This window comes from Penicillium manginii, assembly GCF_028828005.1.
Source record: "Penicillium manginii strain IBT 31320 chromosome Unknown utg000006l:1.0-4164085.0:1.0-4166146.0, whole genome shotgun sequence".
Lineage (NCBI taxonomy): Eukaryota > Fungi > Ascomycota > Eurotiomycetes > Eurotiales > Aspergillaceae > Penicillium > Penicillium manginii.
The window spans coordinates 1,937,052-1,954,816 of record NW_026643107.1 but is presented as its reverse complement, the minus strand read 5'-3'; the positions used below and the strand labels follow the sequence as shown (position 1 = coordinate 1,954,816).

At 49.8% G+C, this 17,765-nt stretch overlaps 9 protein-coding genes across 9 annotated transcripts; 5 read left to right on the top strand and 4 right to left on the bottom strand.

Moving 5' to 3' along the window:
* Nucleotides 1-894: 894 nt before the first annotated feature.
* On the top strand, nucleotides 895-1,242 carry N7533_009086 (uncharacterized protein; the record flags this gene model as incomplete). The annotated part of the gene is made up of 2 exons (XM_057105736.1): nucleotides 895-941; nucleotides 1,011-1,242. 2 exons carry the CDS (start codon nucleotides 895-897, stop codon nucleotides 1,240-1,242), a joined length of 279 nt encoding a protein of 92 aa, XP_056957185.1.
* Nucleotides 1,243-1,246: 4 nt separating this feature from the next.
* Nucleotides 1,247-1,711, top strand: N7533_009085 (NAD(P)-binding protein; the record flags this gene model as incomplete). Its single annotated transcript, XM_057105735.1, has 3 exons — nucleotides 1,247-1,298; nucleotides 1,435-1,536; nucleotides 1,593-1,711. The coding sequence occupies 3 exons, from the start codon at nucleotides 1,247-1,249 to the stop codon at nucleotides 1,709-1,711; spliced, it is 273 nt and encodes a 90-aa protein (XP_056957184.1).
* Nucleotides 1,712-1,731: 20 nt separating this feature from the next.
* N7533_009084 (NAD(P)-binding protein) lies at nucleotides 1,732-2,192 on the top strand (the record flags this gene model as incomplete). Its single annotated transcript, XM_057105734.1, has 3 exons — nucleotides 1,732-1,761; nucleotides 1,814-1,910; nucleotides 1,972-2,192. 3 exons carry the CDS (start codon nucleotides 1,732-1,734, stop codon nucleotides 2,190-2,192), a joined length of 348 nt encoding a protein of 115 aa, XP_056957183.1.
* Nucleotides 2,193-4,367: 2,175 nt separating this feature from the next.
* N7533_009083 (60S ribosomal protein eL8) lies at nucleotides 4,368-5,498 on the bottom strand (the record flags this gene model as incomplete). The annotated part of the gene is made up of 3 exons (XM_057105733.1): nucleotides 4,368-5,078; nucleotides 5,155-5,232; nucleotides 5,496-5,498. 3 exons carry the CDS (start codon nucleotides 5,496-5,498, stop codon nucleotides 4,368-4,370), a joined length of 792 nt encoding a protein of 263 aa, XP_056957182.1.
* A 1,287-nt stretch (nucleotides 5,499-6,785) lies between these two features.
* N7533_009082 (putative AP-3 adaptor complex subunit sigma) lies at nucleotides 6,786-7,406 on the bottom strand (the record flags this gene model as incomplete). The annotated part of the gene is made up of 2 exons (XM_057105732.1): nucleotides 6,786-7,277; nucleotides 7,338-7,406. 2 exons carry the CDS (start codon nucleotides 7,404-7,406, stop codon nucleotides 6,786-6,788), a joined length of 561 nt encoding a protein of 186 aa, XP_056957181.1.
* Nucleotides 7,407-7,634: 228 nt separating this feature from the next.
* N7533_009081 (translation initiation/elongation factor MRX8) lies at nucleotides 7,635-8,633 on the top strand (the record flags this gene model as incomplete). Its single annotated transcript, XM_057105731.1, has 2 exons — nucleotides 7,635-8,161; nucleotides 8,237-8,633. The coding sequence occupies 2 exons, from the start codon at nucleotides 7,635-7,637 to the stop codon at nucleotides 8,631-8,633; spliced, it is 924 nt and encodes a 307-aa protein (XP_056957180.1).
* A 949-nt stretch (nucleotides 8,634-9,582) lies between these two features.
* Nucleotides 9,583-12,929, bottom strand: N7533_009080 (F-box/WD repeat-containing protein; the record flags this gene model as incomplete). The annotated part of the gene is made up of 3 exons (XM_057105730.1): nucleotides 9,583-9,708; nucleotides 9,762-12,380; nucleotides 12,480-12,929. The coding sequence occupies 3 exons, from the start codon at nucleotides 12,927-12,929 to the stop codon at nucleotides 9,583-9,585; spliced, it is 3,195 nt and encodes a 1,064-aa protein (XP_056957179.1).
* Nucleotides 12,930-14,255: 1,326 nt separating this feature from the next.
* On the top strand, nucleotides 14,256-15,517 carry N7533_009079 (uncharacterized protein; the record flags this gene model as incomplete). Its single annotated transcript, XM_057105729.1, has 6 exons — nucleotides 14,256-14,330; nucleotides 14,390-14,431; nucleotides 14,482-14,504; nucleotides 14,566-14,761; nucleotides 14,819-15,309; nucleotides 15,364-15,517. The coding sequence occupies 6 exons, from the start codon at nucleotides 14,256-14,258 to the stop codon at nucleotides 15,515-15,517; spliced, it is 981 nt and encodes a 326-aa protein (XP_056957178.1).
* Nucleotides 15,518-17,318: 1,801 nt separating this feature from the next.
* Nucleotides 17,319-17,765, bottom strand: N7533_009078 (uncharacterized protein; the record flags this gene model as incomplete). Its single annotated transcript, XM_057105728.1, has 2 exons — nucleotides 17,319-17,581; nucleotides 17,693-17,765. The coding sequence occupies 2 exons, from the start codon at nucleotides 17,763-17,765 to the stop codon at nucleotides 17,319-17,321; spliced, it is 336 nt and encodes a 111-aa protein (XP_056957177.1).

Here is a 17,765-nt window from a genome sequence, read left to right as displayed (position 1 = left end):
CCCATATTCAGGCCAATGGCGCGAGAGCAACTTCATAGCTTTCTCGGCGATAACCAGCTGTGATGACCATAAACAAAGCTAAGCCTTTTGCCAAGACTTTCACAATGTCAGCCGCCATACGGACAGCTAATCAAGAAAGCCCTTTGGTGGCTACTAGTAGTGTTACTGGTTGTTACGTGCTCCGGTTCTTTCAAAGCCAGTATTTTTTTTGTTTTTTTTTTCTACCCCACTCCACATACTTGGGGGACGAGCTAATCCTTATTAATGAGTTTTAGCGTTCAGCCTGCCAAGCTTCAAGTTTACCGATAAATAAGATCGAGCTCCAGTGTCTCATGGTGAATCTAATAGTTGGAAATGAACATCATGTAATGTCCGAGTCATGCATTCAGCTCGCACTTGTATCGTGACGCCCTTTCAGATTTAACTGGACTTTGCCAAACAGGTAGGCAGTGGGGTTATTTATGTCAGAGTTATACGCAGATTGATGTAGATCATCGATTACTTGGTGCGAATCTAGGTAGGAAGGCTATGGGGGTGAAGAAGCCGATTGCGCCCATGCAATACTTTTCTATGTTTCGTTTCAATTCTGACAAATGCTAAATGTATCGTAATTGGGGACTCTCATCACGACTCATACGCCAGGAATTAGTAGAGTTCATAGTCTCTAGGCAGCCCCTAACGGTCCACTGCCACTTCTTGAAGAAAGCCTCGGTCAACTCCCAATTTCGAACATCCCATGGGTCCCCCCCCCCAGATTGCAATTTCTGGTGAAGGGTTCGAGCTGCGGGTCCAGAACCCCATGATATCCTGGCAAAGCGCGTCCTCATCCCACTTGTCCCCAGCTGGAATCAAATTATCCCGCATCTGGGGCAATGGAAAGAAATCTAGCCAGGGATGGTGTGGAGTAGTGATTTGTATTTTGGTGGGACGGAGGCGGGGAGGTAAGTAGTGATATTCATTTCACGCTTCAAGTCCACATCGACCGATTTCTATTTTCTGTCTGAATAAAGTTTGGTTCCCGGAAATCATGTTGGATCCAGGTATACCAAGAACACGATCCGTCAAGGCTCCAGAACCCTGATCACTGGAACTAATGGATTTATTGGTTCCCATGTGGTCGATCAACTATTGAGCTTAGGCTACTTGGTCCGCGGTACTGTTCGAGAGTCTAAACCCTGGTTGAATGAACTCTTCGACCAACAAAGGCAAGTTCGAAACGCGCATTGTCTCGGACCTGACTAGTGAGATGGAATGGAAAGGGGCAATCAATTCAATTGCAGGGGTTATCCACGTTGTGCGTATGATTTCTACCAGTGAGGTTTCTACCCATGACATCTGGACCTGATATCTCATATGCAGCTGATTTATCGATTAACCCTGACCCGAGCGTCTCTATTCCGAATTCTGTTAAGGCAATATTGAACCTTTGAGAAGCCGCTTCGAAACAGCCTCCAATCAAAGGGCTTGTGCTGATCTCGTCCTCAACCGCTGCGTACATTCCAATCCCCAATAAAGAAAGGATTGTTATTACCACAGGTATTCTCTACTTATGACCCTTCTGGACTCTACTACTATTTCTAACTAAGTTTTAGAGATATGGAATGATGCTGCCATACATGCAGCTTGGGATGAAGATATTGCTGCCCATAACAAGAGATACATCGTATACGGGGCTTCTAGAACCGAGGCCGAGCGTGGGGCATTCAAATAGGTTCAGGAGAATGTCCGTTTATGCTGAACACTGTCTTGCCGGGCATTATTGTGAGTCGCATTTCCATATAAAGTCTAGAAAAATACTGATGAGAATTGATAGTTCGGCAAGATCCTTGCTCCTGAACGTGGTTCGACACAATCACTAATCAATAATATCCTCAAAGGAGATAGGTCAGCTCTGGGGTTCCTTCCTCCACGTAAGTTTAGAGTGAGCTGGGGCAGCTATGAGAATTTCTACTAAGCCTTCGAACTTAATAGAGTGGTATGTTGATGTCACAGATGCTGCAAGGCTACACGTCCCCGTCCTTCACTCTCCTTCGGTAAAACTCGAACGAATCTTTGCCTTTGCTGCCTCTCAGAACTGGAACGATATCATCAGAGTCCTACGAAATCTCCGTCCGGGTAATCCTCTGATTCCTCCCATTCCTCAAGATGAGATACAGGATTTGAGTGATGTCTTGTCTTCTAAACGGGCGTAGGAGCTTCTTCGGAATTTCTTCAATCAGCCAGGCTGGGTCAGTTTGGAGCAAGCCATTAGCGAGGGCATTTCCGGTTTAGAGTGATTCCAAGGTTTTAGCCATTCGATGCAGTAGAATACTAGTATCAGTTTTATGCTCAGGTAGAAGAGGTTTTCAGGCATCAATTATGAGCTACCTAGATACTATCCAAGGGAACGTTCAAGTGAGTCCGTTCACAGAACACTTGTCCGTGCCCCCAGCATCACCATGTTTGATGAAATCACCACTTATTCCTGGAAATACTTTGCTGGCTCTATTCTTGCACCTCATATGTTGGTTAAAAGAAGTAGACCTCTCCTGTAAGGCCAAACTCTTCCTCTTGCATGCCAGGGGCGATACCCGCAGCTCTTAGTTTAGACTTAAGTCTTTCGGTGACTGCCTTTGGATATTCAGCCGAAGAATGCTGGTGGCCCTTCCCCTCGCGTGCCAGTTGATCCGTGAGTTCATTATTCGTTCTGAAGAAAGGCACAGGTAAGTTGGCTGCTGACCCACAGGCTTTCAAACAGGCTTGGTAGAGCAGCTGAAATCTCTCTTCGTCATAACCTCCCCCGGTAATGACAGCACGAACAGGAATTGTAAAGTCATTAGAGCCGACCTGGGTGTGGAGAGACAAAGTCGGAGGAGGGCATCCCGAAAGAAACAAGGGAACTTCACGTGCCGATGCCCGTATATCGTGACCGGCGTATACAACTGGAAGCAGGTCGTTCATAACTTAGCAAGGCCCAACTGATAACAAATAAAATTCAAGTCACAAAACAAGCCGTCGTATTCTGGCAGCAAATTGGCCCTCACTGTCGCCGCAACTTGCTTCATGGCACCGTATAGGATGACAGGGACAGGTACAGCCATGAATTTCAACGGCCGTGACACAATAAGCAGTGTATTTCAGGTTCTTGGGCTTGGATATCCTGTGGCTTTGGTTTCGGCTTCAGAAAACTTGAACAAAAGTCTTTTCTTTTTGGGGAAATCAAACGACCACAATTATTACACCCAGGATTGCGCTTATGTGGGCAACCTCCATAGAACTCGGGTTAGGAAAGAGTTTCAACCTTGACCTGGTTCTAAGCCCGGGTCGGGGTTGAAATAAGACCGAGCTTACAAATGATGTCGAACGCTGAGTGGTAACGCATATCGACTAATTCTATACCACTGAAGTCTTGAGACCATTTAGTAATGAGTGGTCGCTATCTTAATTGAGATCGGATCTATTCTCATGCGCTCAGCTGCAATGTGACGCTCATATTGGCAGTAAACAGCCATTCCATATCACTGGCCTTTGATTCAATAAAGAAGAATCCAACAGTCCAGATAGCAAGCTAAATCGTCCTTCAATTGTAAATAGCCCTATCCAACCCCCGAGTCTTTGTCTGTATCCCAAAATTCAATTCCGGCGAAATTCCCGGTTGTTAGGAGGCCCGAGAAAAGGGTTATCTGAAACAATCCTGAATACAAAGCAGCATATCGAAATGCCAGCTCCTTTTCTGTATACCGGGATGAAAACAAGTAAAAAACCACTGGAAGAAAAACGATGCTTCGAATACTCCAAAGGAAAAGCGAATAGGGACTAACCCAGCGAAGCCTTTTGATGCAGACCATGCCCTGGTGTTGCGGCGTAAAGGCATGACCAAATACAGACTGCCACTGCTATTTTAGTGTTGGTGGGTCCCAAGCACCAGAGATTTCTCGCCCACTGCAGAGTTCGGAGTAATTAACCCTCCTTCGAGAGTCGATCTGCGATTTTTCGAGTTTTTACTTGCTACAAAAGTCTACAATTGGATACAAGCAGAGTAGAGTACATGAATTGCCATTCTCATCGACAGTTACAACAGAAGATATTTTGAACGGTGTGAGAAATGAATTCATGGGTATCTGCAGGAAGAAAAGTGGTACATAAGGGCCGTTTGTGGAGTTCGTAAGAGAAAATTATTTTCTTTTTTTGTTAGAATGGGATCCCAAGGGCCACTGGGCATCTTTTCCCACCCATCTAAAGCTAAAAAAGAATTTGGCCGTCAATAAGTCATCCGGAGCCTTGAACACCCTTGAAATTCGCCCATTAGAACTTTTGTTCCAGGAGTACGCTTTGGTAGGCGCGATCCCGTCAATCAACAATCCAAGTTTTTACACTAATGGAAAAACTTAGACCTTGATGGCGGACTCGACAGCCTTGCGCTTCTTCTCCTGGCGGGCGTTGGCCTTGGCGCCCATGATACCACCACCCCAGTGGCGGCGGGACTCCTCGTACTTGTCGGTGTAACCCTCCTTGATGGCAGACAGGAGCTTGGAGAACTCGGCCTTGTCCTCAGCGCGGGTCTCGGTGAGAGCGAGAACAGCGGAGGTCTTCTTGTGGACGACCGTACCGAGACGGGCCTTGCCCTTCACGATAGCGTAGGGGACACCCATCTTGCGGCAGAGAGCGGGCAGGAAAACAACCAGCTCAATGGGGTCAACATCGTGGGCGATGAGGACGAGGGAAGCCTTCTTGTTCTCGACCAGGCCGACGACGTGGTTGAGACCGTACTTGACGTGGTAGGGCTTCTTGGAGACATCCTCCTTCTTCTTGCCCTCGGAAACGGCGGTAGCCTCCTGGACGAGACGCTCCTTCTTCTCGGCCTTGGTCTCAGGGCGGTACTTGGAGAGGAGCTTGAAGGTCTGGGCAGCGGTGTTGCGGTCCAGGGTGTTCTGGAACTGGGCGAGCGAAGGAGGAACCTTCAGGCGCATGTTCAGAATCTTCTTCTGGCGCTGAAGACGGACATACTCGGGCCACTTGACGAAGCGGGACAGGTTGCGCTTGGGCTGGATGTCCTGGCCGATGCCGAAGTTGCGGGAACGCTTCTCGATGAGAGGGTTCTGAGGGGCGGCGAAGCGGTTAGCAAAATCATCTTCGTTTTCTCGGATGCCTCCAGTGGGAAAGAAAGAAACGAACCTTAGCGGCCTTCTTGGACGAGCCAGCCTTGCCCTGGGGGTAGGGCATGGCGGCGGTCTTCTTTCCGGACTTGGGAGGCTATCATTGAGAAAAGAAGATCAGCGAATGTCCACGACGGGCTGCATCTTCTTTGAACTCTAAGGAGAGCGACGAGTCAAGCCGTTTTACGGACTCAACTCGTGCTTCCAGCCAAAATCATCGTCAATGCCACACATCTCTTTCGAGTCTGTGGGCAATAGACGGAATTGCTTCAATCTTTCGATCAGAAGTCAAGGCGAATTGTTCTACGGCATCGCTGCAGCTGGCGAGCCTTTTCGAAAAGGCAATCAAATGCTTACCACCATGTTGTCGACTGGGATTGCTGGTTGACGGTTGACGGGATGAAGAAGAGAATGAAATGTTGGCGGCTAGCCTTAATGAATTTCTTGTGGGTCGCGCTAGCGTGGGCATGTGACTAGGGCTAGGGCAAGCGCGTTAGGGCAGACCCATGAATAATATCACGTGGACACATGTGACCCTCTATGTGGGTCATTCCGGCAAACCTGCCCATCTGGTTGAGTAGAGTTAACGCATGAAATTCAAGCCAAAATCTCACAACTGTCTTTTATTTCAACTTTTTTGTGGTAGTACATGGATTTCAGTCAATAGAAAAAGGTACACTTTTTGGGATGGTTTTTGTCTAACTCTCTACTTCAAATTATAGTGTTAGCCTTCCAAGGTTGGAAACTTCAAACTTGAATGATTGAAGATTCCTTCAGGGCTAGTACCACTATATTTTCCAAGGTTCAACTTAATGAAGCTAGCAATATTACAAGTTAACTTCAAACTTGAAAATTTCAAGAAATCGATGGATTAAATCGTAGATGTCATAACTTGAAGCATGCTGCTGCATCCGTTAGAGTCGCTAGTAGTAGTAGTAGTAGTAGTAGTAGTAGTAGTAGTAGTAGTAGTAGTAGTAGTAGTAGTAGTAGTAGTAGTAGTAGTAGTAGTAGTAGTAGTAGTAGTAGTAGTAGTAGTAGTAGTAGTAGTAGTAGTAGTAGTAGTAGTAGTAGTAGTAATAGTAGTAAGACCCGAGTCTTCTAGAAATATTGAGAGTAATACTAGTACTAGCCCTGGAGTACTAGGACTGTTGACTTTCAAGAATTTTATTCCAAGGTTAATAAACCTAGGTACCTACTACTAGCCCTTACTACCTAGGTACTAGGTAGTAGGAATAGGCTGTTGAGATATTGGCAGCCCTAGAAGTTGTATAATCTGTTCCCTTCAACTTGAGCTTGAAGCTGTCCGGCCGGCTCGAAACCCAAGTGATCGGCCTCGATGTACTAGATAATGATGGCCCGGATTGAAGAGAGCTCAAGGATTTCTTCTCATAACTATTAGAATCAACTTGAACGTACCTAGGTATTGAATGTTTCTTTTGCTTCACCAGGTGTCTAGGTGGTTCAAGTTTATATTGACCATCTCAAAAAATATACCTAGGAACCTTAAACATGGTAACCCAACTTGAACCGAAAGGTAGTACTATACATTTACCCACGGAGACCGGCAATATGAGCAAAGCACAGTACTGAAAATCTATGTAAAATGAACGCTAACAAACCTCACGCAATCGATCATCCCTAAATTGAAGATCACCGCCAAGCACCCAATCCCGGCAGCGCTCCACGCCCAAGACTCGTGCTCGCAGCCTGGACAGCCCTCCTCTTGCCTGTAGTTCCCTCCTGACTACGCACACCAGCAATGATCTTCTCGGTATTCGTCTCGACAACGACGCCGCCGACAATCATCTCGCTCAGCACCGCGTGCATGGTCTCATAGCCGAAAATCAGGTCTAACTCGCAGACGTTCTCGAACATGCGGTCCAGAGATTCGACGAAGACTTGGATTAGGTCGATGAGGGCGAGCGGGGACTCGGTGGAGGTGGAGATCATAATGAATGAGAGCGTGGCGTAGGTGCGGTAGGTGATTTGGGTGGGGGCGTCGGAGGGTCCGGCGGAGGAGGAGCTGGATGAGCCTTGTTGGGAGAGGAGAGGGGGCAGAGGGAGGAAGTTGCAGGCGCTCGCGGGTCTTTGCGCGACGAGGTGGTATATTTGCGCGATTAGGGATTGCTGGGTTTGGGTGTCCTGGGAGTGTAGTGGTTAGCTGTTGGTGGTTCAGGTCGTCATCGGAGCTGCGCAACTCACCAGCTGGGTGTAGAACTTGGTCAGGCGTGGCTGGCCATTGTTGTTGAAGACGAGTACCGCATTAATCATCTTGAGGGGTGTGTCTTGGCGAATAGACAATGCAGCAGAGGGGACTGAAGTGAACTTGGTTGGGCCTGAAGTTCAAGTTTAAGCTGGAAGCGCGGCGGGCTACATTGAGAGCAGTCCCGCGGGCCAGCGCTATCGATAAGCATCGACTGGCCTGTGCCCCGATTTTCCGGAGAATCCAACCTGCATTTACACCTAGCCGCGTCGCTCATTCACATCCGATTCTCAAAGATGAGGAAATCAATATGGACGGCCTCCAGGGCTGTAAATCGACTCTATTCAACATCACGACCAACCGAACCCATCCAAGCGCCACCAAAGCCACCCTCCAACCCAAACAAACGCAACCTTGAGGACCTCGCGCCGTCCGACCTTTCCTACTACTGGGACACCAAAGCACCCAATGCCGACCAACTAGCTTTCGCAAACAAGCTATTCATTCCATCGCGCCACTCGCCTATAAAACTATGGTCCGCCAGCAAGTTCCGCACAACGCCCCTCTCTTCAATCGAGCCGGAAGTCGCATTTCTGGGCCGGTCGAATGTCGGGAAGAGCTCTTTATTGAATGCGATCATGGGCCAGGAAATCTGCTGGACGTCGTCGAAACCAGGCCGCACGAGGGAAATGAATGCGTTCGGAATTGGGGGGACGAAAGGCGGCGAGTCGAAAGTTGTCTTGCTTGATATGCCGGGATACGGCAAAGCTAGTCGAGCCGAATGGGGCATGGAAATTATGAAATACCTCCAGGGCCGAAAACAGTGCGTTTCCCCATGAGCCGCTAGAACCCGGCTAGAACCCGGACCCCGATGGATATCGTACTGATTCACTCCCAGACTCCGCCGCGCCTTCATCCTCATCGATAGCGAACACGGCATCAAACAAAAGGATGCCGATATCCTGGGCTTGTTCCGCCGCTACGCTATTCCGCACCAAATCATTCTCTCGAAGATAGACAAAGTCATCACGAGGACGAAGAAACAGGCCAAGACCGGCGTTTCGGATGTCGGAATCCAGCGACTCCAGGCCATGTTAAAGAAAATGAAACCCGTTGTCCAGCCCGATCCATATACCTCAGGAGGTCCGGGTGCATTGGGTGAGATTTTGACTTGTAGTGCCGACGTTTCTGTCGGTCCTGGTCGGGCACTGGGCGTTGACGCTATACGCTGGTCTATTCTATCTGCGGCTGGTATTGATGGCAGTTTGGAAGGTGGACGTCTGGCGCAGTCGTGAGGCGTTGAGGTGTGACTTTGGAAAACTGGGCAAAAAGACTTGTATACATACATATTACCATTAATGAACATAATGCGCTGGCTCGCAGGAAGTCATCATCTCTCTCATTCAGCTCGTCTCAAGATACGCTCTTAATCAATGGGTAGCGATCCCCAACTTCCAAGGTTGAAAGCTTCCGAGAACAAGGATTTCTAGACTACTCGTAGCTCGGCTCGATACTAGTACATCCTTGGACCTAGTAAAAATACAGTGGGAAGCCGTAGTAATCCTTGCCTAATAAGGCGTCCACCTCTACTTTCTCACCGCCGGGTAACTAACAGGTGACTGAGTATCTACTAATACCATCTCAATGGCCTATGATAGTACGTAACCTCAAAGCTACTCGTATGTGTTCTACGAGCATAGGTAGAAATTTGATCAAAATGCAGTATATCTATTACGACTTAATAAAGACAGGACAAAGAAGATGCGAATATCAACGCAGGCCCGCCTCAAAACACCACAGAAGCCAGGGTTGCCGAAGACAACTTCAGATACAAGGAATGGATGTGAGATAATTGCAATACAATGACAAAGAAAATCAAGGACGGTGATGATATGCATAAGGAGGGTTTTTTGACATAACGAAGTAATGAAAATAGGAAACCCCCAAGAATCAGAAAACGTCTAACGCCTATCCTCCATCGTAATGCTGGATGACCGAAGAATGCCGACCGCGCTATGCAAAGGGTTTGAGAAGGGGAGACAAATAGTTAAGTGCCATAAGGATGGGTATCGTGAATGAGTAAGGGTGTCAAAAAGTCCAGGAGCCGGGTAATAAGGGAATATGAGGATAGGGGAATATGAGATGGAGTAGATGATTGGAGAGGGATGGGCGGGGAGGGGAAGAGTACGAGGAGGAGAAACAAAGGAAAGCGACATTTCAGTCATGAGATGACACCGATTTGAATCAATCCGATTCGGAGTCGGAGTCGATGCTAGTGGGGGCAATTTCTCGACCGCGGCGGTTTACCACTACACGTTTGCCGAGTTTGCTTTCGGGCACGCCGTCTCGAGAAGCACCGAAGTCAAGAACCTAAGAGTATGTTAGAACAAGATTGGATTTTATCAGATCAATGAGTAACTTACCTCGATGTAGGTCAGACTATCACGTTGAACAGCAGCAACACATCGTCGGTCGTTGAATTTGACTTGCCAAACGCCGCTAAGATCGGTCAGGAGATCTCGAACACAAGCACCAGTGCCGACATCCCACATCTTCAAGGTACGATCTGATCCAGAAATGACCTTCTGTCCATCATGCTGGAAACATGTGATCGCCCCAGTGTGCGCGCTGAGCATGCTCTTGCAGTGGCCGTGTTCGGGGTCCCAAATACGGAGTGTGGAGTCGGCGGCAGCCGAGACAAGGTGGTCATTTTGCAAAGCAAGAAGGCCGACGAGAGATGTGTGGCCTTCAAGATTGTAGAGCAGAGAGCCATCATCCAGGGACCACACTTTGACCATGTGGTCCATCGCACCACTGATGCAGCGGTTGCGTTTTGGATCTAGCACCACGCTATACACCTTCATTGAATGGCCTTGTAATGTATACAAGACCTGTCCGGTGGAAATCTTCCACACCCTGACGGTGCAATCGTAGCTTCCACTGACCAAAGTATCACCGTGAGCTGCGATTGCTCGAACGGAATGGGTGTGGCCGGAAAGTACACGGAGGAAGTAAGGGCAATCAGTGTCATCTAGTACCGGCCCACTCGGGTAGTAGGACGGATCGCCTTGTTTGGGAAGCTTCCAGACTCGCAAGTTCGAATCACGAGATCCAGTGATGATCAATGGCGTTTTGGGCATGATCTCAGGCTCGCCATTCGCATCTTTACCTATCTCAGTGGGAAGGACGATTTGAAGGCAGCGGACGGTCGAGGTGTGGCCATGGAAAACCTGAGTGCATCGAGCGTGCTCGATGTCCCAAACTCGCACAGAACGATCTGTGGACCCAGAGACCAAGGTATTGCCGTGATACTCGAGTGCCCAAACACCACCTTCATGGCCCTCGAGGGTGGCCTTCAGAGCTCCAGTCTTGGTATCGTACACATTGATGTTCGTGTCATCACTTCCCGTGAGAATTTTGTCTGTATCGAACTGCAAGCAAGTAACAACGTGACGATCGTGGGCACGGAAGGCAACGTGCTGAGGTTTGACAGCCGGCTTCATCCAACCTCTGCGGATGGCATGATGCCGGCGGTAGAGGGCTTTGTAGAGATACAAGCCTCGGAGCGCGGGAAGGCCAACTTCGGGGTACGAGATGGCAGCCGCGGCCGCGTTTGCTGCAGCATAAGGAGCCTCGGAGGAAGCAATCTCTCTCTTCCAGTCAGGCTCGGAATGATCCGTTCCACTGGAAGAAATCTTTCGCTTTGACACTTTCCGAATCGACCCGCGAGTACTGGCTTTCCGCTTGGGTCGTCTGTTTAGAGCCAGGGATGACAGAGGCGCTCTATCGACAGCAGTAGACGAAGAAGCGACAGGGGACATCTCTGACTCTCCATTGGACGAGGATGGGAGACTGAGGTCCCTTTCAAAATCATCTGGACTGCTGCACTGCCATCCCCATCCTTCACGAATAGCTCGCTCTAGCTCGCCCTCTGAAAGAACAAACCCATCTTGGTCCAAGAGTTCCTTCCAAGTCTTCTCATCGGAATTGATGATATGACGCCATCTCTTGGAGACCTGGGCAGCACGACACATGGTCTGTACATCAAAGTACTTTACAATGTTCAGGCTGAGCTCCAGGGGAAGGAGAGCGAGGAAGTCGCACTTGAGGGTTGGATTCACCACATCGGCCACAAAGTGGAGCGTGGGCTTAAGGCAACGCCGAAGAAACTGATACATCATATATGTTTTCAGCTCTTCAGGAACGGCGTCGAAGAATTCCAACACCTTGGGCATATCCATGAGAGATGACGGAGAGCGAGACGAGAGCATCGAAAGGTCGTGAGACGAAGAATCACCTCCGGAAAGACGTAGCGCCTTCGGCTGGCGGGGGATGTTGTGGTCTAGGCTCGAATCCGTATCTTCGGAATCGAAAGATGATTCTGCATGCAGAGCGTTCATAGCGGTAACCGGTGACAGGCTGGGGCTGGGCAAGCACATATCTTGAGCCATCGCACTATCGATAGCCGATAGCTGTGATTGGGGTTCCGATCTCAGCTGGGAGGCGTCCCCAGAAGAACCACCGAAAGAGTGTTGCTCAAAGGGAGACGGCTCTGATACATGAGTCCCACTGGCATCGGTCTGAGTTGATGGCACTGAAGTTAGACTAGGGCGTTGCGAAGTAGTCGAGGGCCCGGCATCGGCGGAGAGGGGAGACTTCAGCAGTGTTTCTTTCCTAGGGATGGTCACGCTTTGCATCCTTTGTCTCGGGGCCAGGCCTTCCTCGAGACTACCGGGGTTGTGTTCAGCATCCGGGGTGGCCAGACCAGCCGGCGAAAGATGAGTCGCGGCACTATGACGAGTGCGCCGTGCCACAGGTTCGGAAATATTTCGAGGTGCGCGAGCACGAGGCAAAATCGCCGGGCGGGGATCGGGAATAGAGACTGGAGAGACGGGTCGATTTTGGGAGTTGGGCTGACGAAGCCGAGTAACCGATCGTGGAGGAGCGAGGCGACGCGGTACGCCATTGTCTTCGGAGCTGAAAGAGTTGATTGAGCGGATCAGGCCGTTGGAGGTTTGTAGGGCCTCATTCTTTTCTCTCAACTAGAATTATGTGAGCACAAGGCAGGGAGCGAGGGATAGGAGAGAAGGGAAAATAATAAGTAGATAGGTAGAGATAGAGATAGAGATGGAAAGACGTACTTCGGTTGCCGTCGCGTTGGTATCTTCTGGCTCGTTGAATACAATGGACTGATCGCCGATCTTGAACCTGAGGTTTCTCAAGGCGGCCGGGGTTGGCGAGGCGGCGAGGGGGTATTGCCGGGTATCCAGATCCTTGGTGGCGCGTGGCGGTCGGAAGATGAGAGGAGGAAATGCAGTGGTGGTTGTGGTGGTGGTGGTTACGACGGTGGTGCGAGTGGTTGGGGCGAAGGAGAACTGGCCGAGGGCGCTGTTTGATGGGCCCTGGGCGATATCATCTTTCTCGTGTTCGTCCATATCGCTCGGCCTCGGGTGAATCAAACGAGAGTCAGAATGGCGGGCGGCATGGGGAGAGGTGACAGTTGAGGTAGATGAAGCAGACGAGTCCAAGGAAAGAGTAAGATCGGAGTCGACGGGGCGGAGAGGACGGGGGGCGTCCTCGGACGAAGACATCACTGAGCTTCTTTCAAGTGGGGGAGAGTGGATTAGAAACCTTGGAAATGGCCACCACAAGACAAGATGGGAATGTGTTAGCACAGCGGCCCGTCAGCGCACGCGTTCAGCGAAACCATTTACACAAATGAAGAAAATGGAAACGACCGGATCAGAGCATGGCGAAGGGGGCGTGGGAATGAGTAAAAAAAATCCAAGGTTCAAAGGACCCAAAGAGCAAGCAAGGAAGAAAGGGAAGAAACAAAAAGAGAAACAGAGTGGCGGCTGACAAGGGTGATTGGAGTGGAATGGCATGGTGGAGTCGGTAGAGCGAAAGCGGAGAACAACATTGCCTCTATGTACTACGGTATACTATGTACAGTAAGCTATGATATACTATGCTATACCTACGAAGTCTACTATACTATACTATCTATATTGCATTACTGTAACAGCTGTATGACTGCTGTGCATTGACTGCTTTGTGCTAGATCACTCAACTTCCATCAAGTGCCTCCCAATAGCCGGCCCTACTTAACCTTGGGTAGCCCTACAGATAGGGTACTTAAGGTATCCCAGATTCCACAATGCTCACCCTCTTTGAATATAATTAGTGCCACTGACCAGTTTTCAAGGCTCGAATCCTGAAATCTGTCAGTGGCACTTGAACTTGAAAGATGTGCCAGGTGCAGTTCAGCAGAAACCGGTTTGCCGCCAAGGTGGAGAGAGGAGAGTTCCAGACTCGCCACCAGTCACGTGTACAAATACATACAGTAGTGTATTAGTATAGCTAGTAGTACTAATAGTACAATGTAATGTCATGCCAGGGACAATGACTCGCTCATTGCCTCCAACTGCAATACAGCCAGGGATACCAGGATACCAGGCAGTAACCAGCATGACTCAGTGTTTATCCCATCCTCAAGGGATGGCCTCCCTGCTCCATTGTCCCTCAGGTACGTCACCTGCAGGTACCCCCAACTCAGCCCGCAGCGCCTCGTGCTGGCCCCCACTCTGCAGCAGAGATAGTATATTCAACCCATGGATGATACGGAGTACAGGGCTCAGTATAAATCCTACTAGAATAAATGATACTCGGTGGTGACCGGAATAGTCTCGTAATCAAGTTCAAGTTGTGAGCTTCCAAGGTTCTAATCTTGGAAGGTTTGGAGGTTGAATCAATAAACCTGGAAGGACGCTCTTCGACTAGTACCTGGTCATACTTACCTAGGTAGGTATATGTCTCCCACTCCAGGGCTCCAAATCCACCCTGACCCATCACCCACACCCACTGTCACTGCCACAGCAAAACTTACTAAATCTACTACTACTGTAGTGCACAAGTCAATGAGTTCTCCTCAGAAACCTGGAGTTCCACCCAGGCCCCGGACGGAGGAGATGTTCAACGCTCTCCAGCAGAAAGTACGCGTCAAGCTGGTGACAACAACCCGAAGACCACGTACTATATTGACATGGTACAGGTTCAAAGCCTGGAGTTGATGAAAATTGTTCTGCACATCACGGTCCATACCCCACTCCTAATTCAACATCAGACACAACTAACACGCAGTAGCTTGCTGGCATTTTCTTCAAGCGGTCGGTCTTTTCCTGCAAACCCCCAAGCCATGTCACAATGCCAATGAGCGCTGCTATACAGTGACCTCCTGCCGCTAGTCACGTTCGGTGAACGAAGTCTTTCCATTCCAAAAGCCCCCAATCGGGAGGGTTCCCATATTCGCACCTATGAAGAGTTCATCAGTGCAGAAAACAACCAGGTCGACGGCCCTACCTTCCAGGTCAAGGTCATGGAGAGAGGAGTTGATTCCCGAACGGACCGTGTACTCGATCTTCTCGTATGTTCGTGATCTCACCATGATAGTGGATATACTGACAACCCGACCACCGGACAGGAAGGAAGTATCTTCGAAGTTCTCGTTCGGCGCCGTCTCCAGGCCGTGAAATTCACTATCGTCAAGAAGGTCGAACCGCCCATTGAAATCGTCGAGGCCTATACCATCTCCTTCAAATACCACAGCGAGCACAGCGAGCACAGCAAGCCTAATAGCCAAGACCAGGACGCGTCCAAAACGAATCCCGGCCTTAACACCGGGAAAGAAGAGAAAAGCAAAACCAGTAGTCTCATAACCATTCGCTCCGCCATGGACATAGCAAAGGGCATCCAGCAAATGGACCGCTTACTGATTCCCATCACAGCAACATTCACCAAACTACCAAACGCCCGAGCCCTGGGAGTTTTCCTGTTATATACCGACGATTGTCCCAAAGGGTACCAAGCGCCTGACTTCGTCGACGCGGGCGGTTTTGCGTTCAAATTCGCGAACGAGGAGGATCAAGCGGTGCGGAAACTGAGTTGTGGGGGAATCAGCACGGGTCATCATTTGTAGGTGCTTTTGTCCCCGTTGCGTCTCTGCTCATGCGAATTAATGTTGCCTAGTGCGCACCTTAAGGTGACCTATCTCAACCCCGTTTCGACTTTGTGTCGCTCTAGTGAAGCTCAAATGTCGCCGAGACCGGCACGCGTGACGCAGGAGGAGGCTGATGCGATTCCTATTCCCCTGTTCAAGGTGCATGTCGAACGTGATGAATGATGTTTGTCTTGTATGATGGACGATATCAGTTGATCCGAGTCTGCGAAGGAATCTTTGCAATTGGCTCGGCGGGCACAGCTACCAACATGTAGAACTCCTGTCTTGGTAGTATGAAATGTACGACTAATCCACGGAATGTTAACTTCTTCCCAAGACGAAGACGTGTGGTTACTATTCATTAGCGAAGACAGGATCATAAGGGTCACTCGAGGTCTCAATGCCAAAGGCAAATCAGAGCGGATGGACAAGTATGATACGAGCGTCGGTGCAGTGGCAGGATGAGATCGGATTTCATCACAATGGCTGTAATGCCTATGGAGCGCGTAGTATGCGCCACTAGAGAAGTTGGTACTGGTAGGAAACCGTGTCTCTATTTGATCGCCAACAGTTGGCTTCCAAGGTTATAGTAGCAGTTTCGCATTCTTTTCTTCAGCATCGACGAATCAAGAACCAATTTATATGAACTCCACTTCCACTTCACCATCCCATCTCCTTGTTCTTCAGGATTTACCGGACGGGATGGGAATGATGGCGAGTTTTACAGTTATGCTTTATTGTCCCCACAGTCACGGTGTACCTCTACCTGCAGTTCCCGGAAGACGGAGTACAGGTAGCACGTTTCTCCAGAATTAAAATTCAATAATCTTTTTTGCTCGCCGGACAACCCGATACGCCTATTCATTTGAACTTTTGCTCGCCGTACCCGCACACTTGGGATGATGCACAGAGTTCGTTTGATCTTCCTGAAGATGGCTAGATAAAGCAACTGATGATTTGCACGAGTGGAGCCGGGGATCCCCAAAAATTGGGACAGGCGAAGCAGTCCAAGCTTGCACATGCCCAATTCAAATCTTTTAGGGCCCTTCGGGGAATTTTTGAGGATTTTCGTATGATCTACGGCCAATCCACAGTGCATATTCTGGAGTCTGGAGTCGTGGCAAGGTAAACTATGTGGTCGAAACCATGGGCGCGGCCTCAGTCTATTGTTGCGCCACGAGCTCCGTTCTGCTGGGTGGAAGGAACTATTGACTATTGGGGGACACCATTTGGTGCTAGCCTTGCCCACCATTGACATAGCGGACAATAATTTTGGGGGCTCACCTGTCAAACCTTTCGTTTGGGTTCAATAGTGCTGGATGGTCGGCAGTGTTTGTCGGGTTTCAACGTCCAGTCCCAAGAATGTGGTTTCCTCTGGGGATGGTCGGAATATTCGGGAGTGAGGGTCGACTCTTTTTTTTTCTTTTTGGGCCCTTCTAGCGGGTTTCTCAATTCAACTGGGTTCACCCCTTTTTCTGGTTCCTTGTGCTCTGTAGGATTGAAAATAGTACCGGCAGAAACCAGACGGAAGAGGAATGGTTTGGCAGGATGCAGGGGTTAGCGGTCTAATCTAGGCGCAGCCAATGACGCGACGCTGGACAAGGAACCCTTAATCTCGAGGAGAATCAACTTGCCCCGGAGTGTCACCGCACGGGTTCCGTCACCGGTGGGTCGTTGCAGACACGGCACACTCGTGGACGGAGGAGAACGGAGGAGTCCGGGCAAGATGATCCTCGATCGCCGTGGGTTGCTCGGGCCAATGTCGCACACGAACTAGGGCCGATATGGAAAACAGTCCATGGTCCATGGTGGTGGTGGTGGTGGTTTGTGACACGTCCCCCTTTTTCTTCGCCATCCGCATCGTGCTAGGTCTGGGGGAATCGGGGATCAAGATTGGAATTGTGATTGTGATGGTCCGTCTCCTCCATTCATTGTTTACATCCAGCCCCCGAGACAACTCCGCAAGCTAAGGCACGTCAACCTGTCAAGGTCGGGAACCAGTCCCATGGGTGGGCGGTGTTTCAGCCATCCAATCCAGTCTGCAGACTGCGCCCTCAAGTCGGATTTGAGTTCTGGACAAGACCACCATGGGAACTTGGGTGGGCTGCATGCGCGTGGCATCGGACGCAACACGTTCGGAGGTGATCACTGCCTGATTGTCCGATGTTGGAAGTGCACCTGTCTGGGCGGACGGGGTCAGGGACGCGACGCGGACCTGGTTATTTGTCACGGCACCACCCTTGAAGGCTTGAAGTGGGCAGGGTAGGGCGGTTTACGCACGATCCGATCTGAGCTCGCGCCCCGGGGTGCTGGGTCGATACACGATCGAGGCTGTCGATCGATTTCAAGTTTACATACTCCTCACTCCGTCACGGTAGCGACAGAATGGATGGGGCTGTATATACTTAGACCATCGCGGTAGAGGCTCCAT